Below are 12,777 nucleotides of genomic sequence, written 5' to 3' on the forward strand. Positions count from 1 at the left end.
CTGTGAATTATAGCCTTGAGTTCACTGTGTAAAATGTAAGACACCCACTTAAACTCACAGGAGAGTCTGAGTCAGAATTTTAACTAGATCTTAAAATGTTTTCTGGAACAGCATAATCTGTGGTATATTAGATATTTAATATGAAATTAAAACAAGAGTTTTTCATTCTGGGAAAGCTACTGAGAACTTTAATCTCCAATACAGGCTTCAGAATCAGTGAAAGCTTTTTCCGTCAGCTGCCTGCTTTAAAAATGCATGTGTGTGTAGACTAGGACACCTATAACTTACCATCTTTTGTGGTCAAAGTTTGTTTCTTTAAGAGCTTTCTATCCCAGGGCGTTATCAGGCAACCAGCAATTTCCCAGGACAGCCAGAGGGATCAAAAACTTTTCCGCAGCAGGAAGAAGTGCGTGTGGCCCTATCTGCCAAAGTTGATTCATTGGCAGAAACTGTCCCTCCTTTTAGCTTAGTTTTAAAGCAATTCAGAAATCTCCCACTGCTGAGATGACGTATGGGACTGTGTTTTAATAAGGCATTAACAAATGGCTAAGTAACAGTACTTTTAATGTGCAGTCACTCATGCTGGTGTAGGTCGGCAGCCTGCAGTGTCGCAGGGCGCTGTGACGTGAGCGGGTGACCTTAGGAGAAGGAGGGAAGGGACGGACCTGGGGAGGCAGGCGCCAGGGAGCTGCTCCAGCAAGTCAGGCAGGGATGCTGCAGCTGGGGAGCGCTGGTCCCGTCTCCTCGTCGGTACGAGTTTCCCAGATTATCGCAGGCCGCCGTCTGTCAAAGTACAGGGGATACACATACCTCAAATATTTACGGTGCCTGTACTTCGACAGTGAGACAGTTCGTTCACATCTGCGAACGGGCCACTTTTAAAACATCAAAATAAACCATCTGGCTGCGCAACTGTTTCTAATTACTTCCCTGCCTAGACTGTAAACTTCGGGGTTTGGCACCGGCCTCCTTCCCAGAGCGCTGCCCAAATCCCGCTCCCAGGCAGCTAATCAGAGCCGCTGCAGCACGGGGGGAGCAGCCCTGGAGCCGGGCTTGTCCAGCCCGCAGCTCTCCGTCCGCCCGTCTGTCCGTCCGCCCGTCTGTCTGCAGGAGCGCTCCAGGTGCGGCTCAGCGCAGCTCGCACCATGCTGGCACCGGGGCTGCTGGGGCTGCTGCTGCTGCTGGGCCCCGCGGTGCCGGCCGGGCCCCCGGCCCTGCGGTAAGTGCGGCTCTCAGGTCTCACGGGGGGTGCGACTGCTTTGGAGGTGCCGCGAGCGTGGAAGCTGGGCTTGCGGAGGGAGCGGTGGAGCAGTTTCTTGGCTCTTCCTCTGCCTGCTTAAAGGTGACACTGAGGGAAGCGCTCTGGGTCGCTGGGAACCTCAGTAGGTAGGTGCCTGTGCACACCGCAGAGTTATTTGCGACTGTACGTTTGATGGCCAAGATGCACGCTTTGAAAGCAGCGAAGAGCTGGCTAGTGATGACTCTTTACACCTAAACCTCTAAATCCTGCTGCCTGAGTGGAGCAGGCACCTAACCACAAAACTCTGCTTCTTGCTGCACTTTGGTGCAGTGGCGCAGCGAGGGGCGCTGCCCTTCACCCTCCACCACAGCCAGCACACACTGGCTCCTAGAGCCAGCAGCTGCTTGGCTCCAGAGCCTTGCAAAATTTTCTGTCTGAGAAGGGCAGGTTCTATTCATCTACATCTTCAGTATTCCTTAGCGTTGTGAAGACCTGGTTTTGGCCTGAACAGTGCTTTCTTATTTTTTCCTACAATTCAGCTCCTGATGAGACAAAGTGTGATTTTCCCTGAGTATGTCCTGCAAATCCTGATCTCCATGTGCTCCAGTGCATGGTACAGCTGCAAATCTACACATCTAGAATTGGATTCTGCTGCCTTTACTGAAACCACAGCCACGGCCTACAGTGTTGCACGGAAAGCCATGATTACTTTGGTTTCCTTTTCCATTGAAAGCGTGGATCATATATGTCTGACAACCAGAAGGATTACTTTGGCAAACATATTTTATTAGAATCAACCTTAAGCGTGCTGTATGATATATATTATATTCCTGTTATGCTACCCAGATGTTTGGATGTATATGGTGTCTCTAAACTTTTTGAAATAATTAAGATCAAAATATTTTGTGACAGATAATCAAACCATACATGTCTGTGCATATATACCAGATATGTCTGATGGGAAATAGATGAGGCTAATATAGAAGTAAAATAAAGTATAAGCATTCTTGCGGGTAGCAATGAGATTTCTGATGACAACACAGAAAACTGGGTGATTTGAGGCAAGTTAAAATAATTTGCAACCATATCTTAAGAGGTGGATAAGAGCAGTAGTCTGGCTATTGGCTGAAGCCAATGACAAGAGGGTGGTTTCAAATGAGCCAAGATCTCATCAGCTCTGAGCTGCAGCCCCTGGCTTTGACCACATCTTATTCTGTTTGCTGTCCCCCACAGGAGTAGTTTGGGTATTCCTGCTTTGTGCCGGCTGTCCCAGGCTGAGTCGGAGCTCAGGTGCCGTGTCCCAGGGGGGAAGCTGTGCAGTGACAGAGGCAGGTGTGAGTGTGGAGTCTGCATCTGCCAAGTGACTGAGTCTGGCAAATACTACGGTCCACTCTGTGAATGCCATGACTGGGTGTGCGAGACCTACGACGGGAAAATCTGCACAGGTAAGGAAGCCCTGATGATGAGAGAAGCTTAGAAAATTAACAGTATTTATTAAAACCAGGAGCACAGCACACTGATACAGTAGAGACATGATTATATATGGGTCCCTGAAACATGACTCTAAGCAGAGTTGTGGGCACATCCAAGGATTTTGCCAGATTAAAGGGTGCATGTTACAGGCACTGTTTCTGCCATAAAAGGGGACTTAGCCTAGAGCAAGATTTATCTGCATCGGGGGCAGAAGCAGAAGCTGCTTTGGGTGGGAGGCTCTGCAAACTGTGTTTTAAATCTAATACAGTATGCAATATTGCTGACTTTTATATATATTTCTTCATTTGAATTGCTTGCCTAATGATGGCCTATGTTATCCATCCTAGCTTTAAACTGTCTCCAAACAATCAATTTTGTCCTGTGATTATTATTTTTTTCTTCTCCTGCTATTAGAAAAAAGACTTGCTGTAATATGTACCATACTTATATTTACTATATAAACATGAAAACTGTGTGTTTTTCTCTAAGCAATGAAGATACTTTCCAAATGAAGACTTAAAACAGTGTAATTGTGTTGTGGTTTCAGGGATTTCCCCACTGACATTGTATTCTTTAATAACATACATTTCTGGGACAAAATTTAGTCCCTGCCAGCTGCTGGAACATGTCGCTTGGTCTCCATTATCACTCTTTATCACTCTTTCATCTTTCCAGCTGTCTTTACTTAAGTTTCTGGGTTATTTTGGTCAGATTTTAATTTTATTTTTTTTTCTTTTCTTTTTTTTTCTTTTTTTTTTTTTTTAAGCAGCTTAGAATAGGATTTTAGAAAAAAAGCAGGCAGAAGAAATGCCATCACATTCCTAAGGGGATTCAGCTTGGAGCTTGATGAAAGAGGCCAGAAGTGTACTTCATTTCTAGTATCCCTGTTTCAATAGCTTTACCAGATTCACAGAAACGTGTCATCTTTTCAGGCCAAAACCTGCAATTAGGTCAATGGGAATGTTACAGAAATTCTTCTAGTAAGAGGACAATACAAATGCATTCCAGCAGTTGGTTTGGCAAATTTTGTAGGAAAAAACACCAAACTCATTTTAGCAACAATTTATCCAGGCAGTCCAGTAATAACATGAAAACACCAAGAATGGGATTATGAGAAAAATATTTGTGTTTGGCACCTATGACTTTAGAGTTCTGTGGAGAAACTGATATATAGACTCTGCAGTTAGCAGTGTTAAATCACCCTGCATAAGAAATATCATAGCATTTCAGTGCTTTGCTGTCTCAAACATGAATTTCTTGATTGGTAGTGTGATTTCAAAGTGCTCACTGCTGTTGCTAGGTTAATTGCAGAAAGGGAAACTGGTTAATTGCATAAAGGGAAGCTCCTTCAATTTTAATATTCTGCTCTAAATTTCACCATCATGTTCCTGCTAATACCATGAACAGTGGCTGCAAGTTTTGTCAGGACTTTGGTGGTAAAGTGTGCTGACAGAATAAACAGAGCTGAGAGATGTCTTAACAGTATTTAGCTTTTGGGTAGCACTTCATGCAGCAGTTCAAAGATGTGAATGCTAAGTGATTAAAAGTTTTTTTAAAAACAATTTTCTGTACTTGTTACTTTGTCACTCCTAGCCAAAGTATTGAAGCTGCATTACCGTGTTACCAATGAGAAGTGAAATAATTTGAATTCTCTCTTCTGCAAAAAAAAGACAAGAGTAATAAAAATTCAGTACAAAGTCCTGGGGAGGGAAACGACTGTGAAGGGTGCCTGAATTTTGCTTGCTTCATTTGGGCTTTTCAACAATTGTGTTAAAAATCCAGCTGACTTTGTTGCAGTCCAGGGCTGCCCAACACTGCAGGAGAGCAGCCCCAGGTAACTCAGAGCTGGAATCCAGCTGGTGAAACACCTCTTTTCAGGCTATACTTGTTGCCCTCTTCATTTTCCCCCTATATTTTTAGTCACTGAAATTATGTGTATAAGGGAGGAAGGGAGTATAGAAAATCAGGTCAGATCTAGGGTAACTGGCAGGAGGCTGAACCTTATGTTGTATGAATAATATATTTCCCTACCCAGCTATTCAGTGAGCTGCATCCAGTGATGTTTCTTAACATTATGTCACCAGGCCAATTTCCAGTGTATGACACATTTCCCTTTCTTTGCATTTTTGTGCCATATTTTGACTTAATGATGAACTTGTATTTCCTCTAGGTGAATAGTCATAATGTCTTAGTGCAGTTCTATTTCTGTTTCCTGCTTTAATTTTTTTCATGTTTTTATTTTGATATTTTATGTCCCTTTTAATTGTGGATCTCTCCTGACATAGGCAACAACAGTAACTGCTGACTGGTACCACATGGAGAACTTCCAGACACTCTTTCAATATCCCTCTAGAAAACCATGGTATTTCAGGCTAATGCTGTTTAAAATGAGCTACTTTTCAAGCTGCCAGAGTGATTCATTTTCAAGTGACTGATGTGTGATCACCAGTGATGTTCATAATCAGAGATGGACAGGCAGGGTTGTTTGAATCATGAATGCCAGATAGCTGTGTTTTCCTGCCAGTCAAGTCAGACTTCACTTCCCTTGCCTGTCCCAAGCTAAACAAAAGATTTAGTTGCTCAATATACAGCTCATTATCTTCAAGACACTTTCTGTGTCAGATGCACTTTCTGCACCAGTTGTTGAGCTATCATATTCTGGAGAGAGATGGCCTGAAGGTAAAGAAAATGTCAGATGTCCATCTGATTGATTTGCTTTTTCTAATAAACCTTTTATAAAAATGGGAAAGAGATTATGCCATGAGTAATAAAGAAGAGCAGATTTAAATGTTTCTGTCCTTTTACTTTGCCTTGAGTCTTCTTTGCTGCATTTCTTTCCCCTTATGTTTCCAGGTGCATTAGAGGGAGTTCCAATAATTTTCTTGTCTTTTATCCCACTGCGATTGATAAAGTAACAGGTGATCCCTCATGGAGTCAGAAACAAAGAAGAGAAAAACCAAGTACTGCTGTGTGAGTCACTTGAGTCTCCTGTCCTCCTCTGTCGCCTTTTTATTTGCTTAATGTATCATGGGATGTAGAGGAAATTGAGTAGGTACTGTCCTGTCATTCTCTTTGCAATGTCAGGGACATCTTTATTTTATCTTTTGTTGCTGATCTTCAAAGAGATGAGCTAAGAGGAAGAAGACTGAATCAAAAACAATCAAATCCCCAAAGGATTTATGCTTCATTCAGAGCAGGCAATATACTTGTTGCTGTTTATTTGCAGATAGTAGTCCTGGCCTCAGACAATTGCATATTGCCTCATGCTTTCTTAGCATACATGGAGCCCATATTGTGCATGAGGGAAAGTGGAATACAGGACTACTTCCTGTCACATCACTCCTTGATACCTATTTTTCTGTGGGGTTTTTGCAGTATAGTGAAAAATCAATTTTAGTGATTTTTTTGTGGGTTTTGTTTGCTTGGTTTTTTTTTGTTTTTTTTTTTGTTTTGGAGTTTTGTTTGTTTAATTGGTTGTTTTTTTGTTTTTTTTTTAATGTAATCTCTTTTACTGTGTATGTGGTTAATGAAGATAGAAAAACTAAACTAAGCATAGGCATCCTTGGCCAGTTGAAGTGGGAATACTTCAGATGTTCTCAGAGAATGCAGCAAAAGAACTGCCAGATGGGACATGTGACAGTATGATTGCACTGCTTGTAGTTAGTGAGATCAAAAGACAGATACAATTTGGTGACAACAGACAGCATAATATGAGGAAGGTTTGTCTTTGCTCAGAAATGTATTCATTATCTTTGGTTTTTTCATAGTTATTAAGATTTTATAAAATATTTTTCTTCCAAACTGAAGTACCTTTTAGTTCTACTGAAAAATGGTGGCACAGTGTGATTTTCCATAAGCAGTTGCTGTGGAACTTGCTGCTTTTGAGGCCAATGAAAGATTTTTCTGTTTCTTACTTCAAAGCTGTTGCTGTTTGTGCTGTTTTAAGACTAGTTCAACAATATAATGCCAGTGTTAGTCGTAAGTTTTCGCAGCCAGAGGTGTTATCATACATAACATGAAGGACAAAAGGATATAAGTGCCATTGTTTTCTGATCTGTAAGGTTTTAAACTTTGCAGAGAGCATAAGTGAAAAATTAAATTGACAAAGAGTAGATGTATAAGTAACAATATAAATCCAAATTGAAGTATTAATGTAATGTGTAGCTATGCATCCATGGGAGTTTATTGCATGCATGGTACCAGTCTGAGAGAGTTAATAATTTGAAGATGGAATTTGGAGGACTATTTGGGCTAAGGACTGCTCTTTGCACAGGAGCTGAATAGTGTCTTTAGGCAGAGCTATCGAAGTTGAGCTGGAAAGGCTCTAAGGACTGTGCTTTTGTATTCATACTGAAGGGAGGTCTGACATGCTGATTGTTCATTGAGCAGCATTTCTTGCTAAAAGTGTGAAGAAAAGTCAGCCTGTGACCTGCATTGATTGCTATTTGATCCAAAGTGAAATTCAAAGCCCTGGGTTTTGAGAACAGGTATAAGCCTCTTCTCTGTCAGAGGCCATGTTTGCAAAGATTCAGCTGTGGCACATGGCCACTGGAGCCTCCTTAAAAGATCGACTTAAAAATAGGGCAGGAGGCTACTGATGAAAATGGATGTTGCAGTCCTGCTCTGACCTAGTTTGCTTTAGTCTGGACTTCAAAACTTGGCATTTTGTCACATTTCCTCCCAGAGCAGGCAGGTGTAGGTGTGATAATAGCATCCATATGCATCTCAAAACAGGTTCCTCAGGTTCTAGTAGAAGTGAAATTGTGATAGCATAGATCTCATGGCAGGTTCATTGCCTTGCTAAGTGCTTGAGGTCCCATCACACAAAAGAAGCACAAGCTAAAGCCTGTGTAATTCTCAATTTTGTGCTGTTGCTGCGTGATCTAGGTAAAATCAAGCAGCCTTTGATACATTGACAATTGCTGTAGTTCCAAATGCAGTGTGTGAGTTCATAACAGTGGTGAGTGAGGCAGGAGGAACCTTAGACGCAAAAGCTGCAGGAGAGATTAACAGAAGGGAAGCATTTTAAAAGTAATTTATTAAATGATACCTAGTTGCTTAGCCCTCATTTCGAGCACCTCTATCTGTAGACTGATAGAAAATAGGTGTTAATTTAAAAAGTAAAAGTGAGTGTGTTGGGCACATGGAAGCAAAAGGCTTTTACAGCACCTCACAGAACTGGTACCAACAGCAAAACAAGGTGGGGAGCAACATCTCCTTCACCTTTTGTCCTTGTGTAGTTTGGGGTGACATGCTTATCCATTGCAGAGAGAAAAAAAATATTTGTGCAACTTTTGTCAATGCAAATAAGTGTTCTGAAGTGTGTTTGAATTTTTATTCTCCTTACAGGCTGATAATGAACTGAAGTATATTTTTATTTATTTGAAAGAGTGCTCTTTGTGAAAAAATTACTTATGCAGACTGTGTCCTATTAACATTTGTTTCAGTATCATTATTATGAAAAATATATGATGAGTAGAAAGTAAATTGTGTATTTAATGTTACAGAAGTGTTTATCGATTATTTTACCTGCCTTATCAGTGGATAGGTTTCAGTATGTTTTCTTATGACAGCTTTTTTGGACAAACTGACTGTCTTGGTACAATTTTTTGTGCTTTTAAAAGTTTTATTGTTGGTAGCTGGTCCTGTCAAGGAATTCAATCAATCATCACTTATGGCACTGCACTGTAGACCTTTCAGTGTTAGTGTTCCCAAGTAGCTTGTCTTGAAAGAGAATATGTCACTGATTAAAAATGTTCCCATGAGCTTTTCTGAGAGGAAAGGACACGTTGCTAGTGCTGTCCAGAAAAAAGGGGCAATTTGTGCCTAAAAAGTACTGGAGTTTCACTTTGGCCATGCAAAGAAGGACTCTACAGTATATGTGTGATACCAGAACTTATCAGTATTTTAACTGGAGGGTGTGGTGGTTGAGGTTGCATTATGGTGTGTTTATGGTGTACCACAGTTGTATTGCTGGATTCAAATTTCCTTTGGAGATGGAAGGATTATGAAACGAAAAAACCCTGTTCTTTCAAACACTATTTTTAAAGGTTATTTGAAAGCTGCATTTCTTAGTGATGGAGGGAGTAATTTTTTCAGGTAAGGATTTGTGTACATTTCATACATTGTGAGTGGGCTGGAACACCAGCTTGAACAGTTGCATTACCACATCTTTGTATGTCGAAGAATAAAGCTTCAAGAGACTTTAATTGGAGTTGCACCTGTCCCCTTTTTTGAAAGAGCTACTTTGCCCTTCTGCCTGTCCGCCTGAGTAGCATCAGTGGTATAATCTGGGACATTTTCTTGTCAGTGACCTAAAGAGTGGCAGTCAGAGCTTTTGGAGTCATGTCTGGCCTATTTTTATAGGGAAGGTGACACTGTCAGGAGTGAGCTGAGTACTAGCTTTGTGATTTGGAAAACATCACAACTAAATGCTGTTGCCTTGGCAGCTCTATGCAGCAGCAGATGTTCTAAATAGAGCACCTGGTCACAGTATTACCTGGGGGCAATTCTGAGTTGGGGAGATTATGAGTGAGCTGGGGGAGAATCCTCCCATGCCCCAAAGAGACTGCCAAAGCCTACCGTTCTCAGGCATGCTTTTTCCAGTTGTCTGCCTCCAGTAGGTCCTGTTCAGTCTTTTGAGCAAGATGGTGTCTGTCATTTTAAATATTGGAGATGTTAGCTTTTATGATCCACAGTTAGAGGCTACTGAATGTAAAAATAGCTCATTTAAGTATTTTTCCCGTTTTGCATATAATTTCCTATTTAATTAAAAGTCTGTATTAAAGTTATTTAAATCTTGAAACTGTGTGGTTGACAGCTAAGAAATGCTAAATCTATCTACCTTTGTTGAAGAGTCATGTGAATCTGCACTATCATGCATCTTTCAATTTTATATTCATTAGGGTTTTCTCCAGTGAATTTATGCAGCAGCTGGAGGAAAATGGTTGCTTCCTGGTATTTGAAATCATTTAGCTTACAAACTTGTTAACCTGCTTATAGCAAGATAAAATGTTAATCATTTACCTGAGTCCATTCATTTGCCTGAAATGTTGGGAGCACACATCACAAACAGTTTGGTAACACAGCAGTGTCAGGTAACATAGGTTTCTTGGCACCCCATTTGCTTACTCGAAGTGTCTTAAACAATATTTTGCAGAAAGTAGCTGGATGATTGCAAAACTCAATGGCACAAGCTCATTGAGTCTCAGAAGCCAAAAGCCCATCTCCTTCAGAAAACCCTGTTCCTCTCCACTTCCTGAAACAGCCAAACTAATTTCGTGTCTATCCTTACTCCTTTGGAAATTACTGGGTACAGGTAGAGTTGGTATGTAATTTGAATGTCTTTCAGCATGTGAAGATACAGGCACTTTATAAGAGATGAATAATGAATGGTACTCTGTGAACAAGAGCTAAATTTATGAAATCCAAACCATTTCTATGTTTGTATCTCCTGTGAGTAATGTGGTTCCTCCCAAAAAAGCAAGCCCCACTTCAGATGTGGAGAACAGGCCTGGTATATGGAACTGAACCATGATTGTCACAGCATCCAGCTCTCATATCCACCTTTCTTTGCAGTTCTTGCAACAAAATACTAGGAGGTGTTTTACTTCTGATATTGAAGAGAGCGGAAGTTGAGGATATACCTGCTGATCATCTAAGGCTGATAATGAGACTCAGAAGAGAACCCAAGTATTTGAGTCCTTCCTATGGACTCTCAAACCTTAAAGCCCCTATGAAGTGTAAGAATAAAATCTGTTAGTATTAAAACTATCAGTTAAGGCTGTGTCAAAACCACATTTAAAGTTTCATGTTTTGGTCCTAAAAATGCTATTTCCTACAAAAAATAATCATGTATTCTTTTCCCGAAGAACTACCTATGCATTAGGTATGCAATAATTGTTGATTTCTATGTATATTTTTTAAGTGACAGCAACTTGCTTTTATGAAAACACTCAGTGTGTTTACATCTTAAAAATGTTCCACATATAAATAGTGAATTTGTACCAGGTCAATCCCACAGAGAACTGTAGGTGCACTGACATGCCTGGTGGATTGTGTTTCAGACCACAGTCCTCAAAAGGGTGGTTTGTCAAATCATGCTTTGAAGGATTACTGGAGAAGTTCAGACCTCTCACTTTAGGAACAGGGAAGAGCTGAAACGGAGGAGGACAACCAATTTCATCTCATGAGCATACTTGCAGAAGGACAAAATCATGCTGGATGGTGATACTGTGATGAAAAGTCATATAAGAACATTTTGTACCGTGGTTCTCCTGAATGCTTTTGCAGAATTGTGCCTTTTAATCAATATATACTTTACATGAAAAAAACACGCTGTCTCGCAGAACATACCACACTTTTACCCTAATTGTCTTGACAGATTCATTCCTTTCTCAGTTTTTAAACTGGAGAGAATAGTGGCAGTGAATAAATTGTACATCTGTAGTCTAACATGCAGACGAAAGGCTGAGACCTTCTATTACAGAATCATAGAAGTGAGTATTACAAATTTAACTAGGTTTTTTTCTGGTGCCTTTATAGTCAGGTAGATCCTGTGGGAAACATATAACCAGTAAGAAATATATTTAAAATCAGAAAATGGTCTTGAAGCTCTTAATTGAAGTACTGTAGTTGCACTGGTACTTCTGATTGTCTTTTGAAATAATTTTGTTTCATTCTTGCTTCTGTTTCAAGCCACGGCTAATCCTCATCAGAGACACAGCAAGTATAATGAAGCACAGCTCCCAGGCTGTGCTTAGGAAGAGATCTAGGTGCCATCTATCACTAAGGGAAAATTGCCCATCACCTACACCCAGTTTCTCTGGATGGGAATGGAGAATGTAGGAGCCATTGCAGTGGGTACAACCACTTTCTATTTATATGAGTTTGGCTGCAGCTGGCATTTGTGGAAATCCTTTTGTCCAGCAAACCCAGACACAGTGAACTTTTGTCTCTTTCTAGAACATATTAGTTTCGCATTCACAGGGCTTTAGGGATCATCCTACAGTGAGAAGTACTGGAACATTTCTTACTGCCTTTATTTTCCCCAAAGGCCTCTTAATTGATTGAAGCATAGCAGAGTAATGTTAGAGCATATCATTGGCATTCGTCATAAACAGAGAGATTTAAATGTGGCATAGATTTCTGTATCACAATAAAAAATAATTGTCTTTTCAAGTTCTATAATATTTAATTTCCTACAAACTTTGTGTATAAGATACAGAAATACAACAGAAAATTATTGGAGGTGGGATTGGTAAAATTACCAAACCCCAGTCACATACTTTGTTAGGTTTAAGAGTGGATTGTGTCACTCATCTCTACTCTTCAGGTTAAAAATATGTTTTAATAAAAGCAGATGGTGTGGTTGCTTTGTTTCTTTTTTTTTCCTTTTTTTTTTTGTTTCCCAAAGCTAAACAGAAGCCAGTGTTTTCTGCTGACAGAAGTCTAATGAAATCAATAAAGTTATGCCAACAGAGAATTGGTCTCACAGCAATTCTGGCCCTTCTTTAGCCAAAATCTCTGGGTAATAGCAGACAAAATTACAACAGCAAAATACAGACCCTGTTATTTACCTGTAAGTGGTAATGGTAAAACAATAATAAGAACAATGACATCTCCGAAGTTTTGAATGCTTTTAAGCTTGACAGCATTTTACACAATTTTTTTCTCTTCTGTGTATTGTGCTACTTTAAAGAGTTATATGCTACTTAGTGGTGATTCAACAGGACATTGGCCAAAATAATTTTCCTCTAGACTGTCAGAGTTGGACTTGTCAGGAATGAGAGTTCTGTGAGAAAACATTCTGATAAATGAAAACTCATCTTTCAAACATTTAGACACAGTTGTATAAATGAAGGGATTGTTTACACTGAGAGATCTCTCCCATTTTATTAAATGGTCAGTTGGTTTGGAAAGTCATAAAATTAAGATTTTGTAATTGGATGAGCAGGGTAAGTCTCAACTCCCTCTCCTCTCACCATCCTAAAGCTTTTGTATATGACTTTTTGTAAAAGAGGAAATTCCATTTTAATGTGACAACTGCTTTAACTGTATGTCTG

General features: G+C 40.1%; 1 protein-coding gene across 1 annotated transcript in view; it reads left to right on the plus strand.

The window, feature by feature from the left end:
* Window positions 1-1,145: 1,145 nt before the first annotated feature.
* ITGBL1 (integrin subunit beta like 1) overlaps window positions 1,146-12,777 on the plus strand; it is a 124,112-nt gene continuing 112,480 nt past the window's right edge. Inside the window, exons 1-2 of the mRNA XM_062514920.1 lie at window positions 1,146-1,219; window positions 2,474-2,685. Coding sequence (XP_062370904.1) covers window positions 1,146-1,219; window positions 2,474-2,685 — 286 coding nt within the window. The remainder of the gene's footprint in view (window positions 1,220-2,473; window positions 2,686-12,777) is intronic.

Source organism: Cinclus cinclus, chromosome 2 (assembly GCF_963662255.1).
Source record: "Cinclus cinclus chromosome 2, bCinCin1.1, whole genome shotgun sequence".
NCBI lineage: Eukaryota > Metazoa > Chordata > Aves > Passeriformes > Cinclidae > Cinclus > Cinclus cinclus.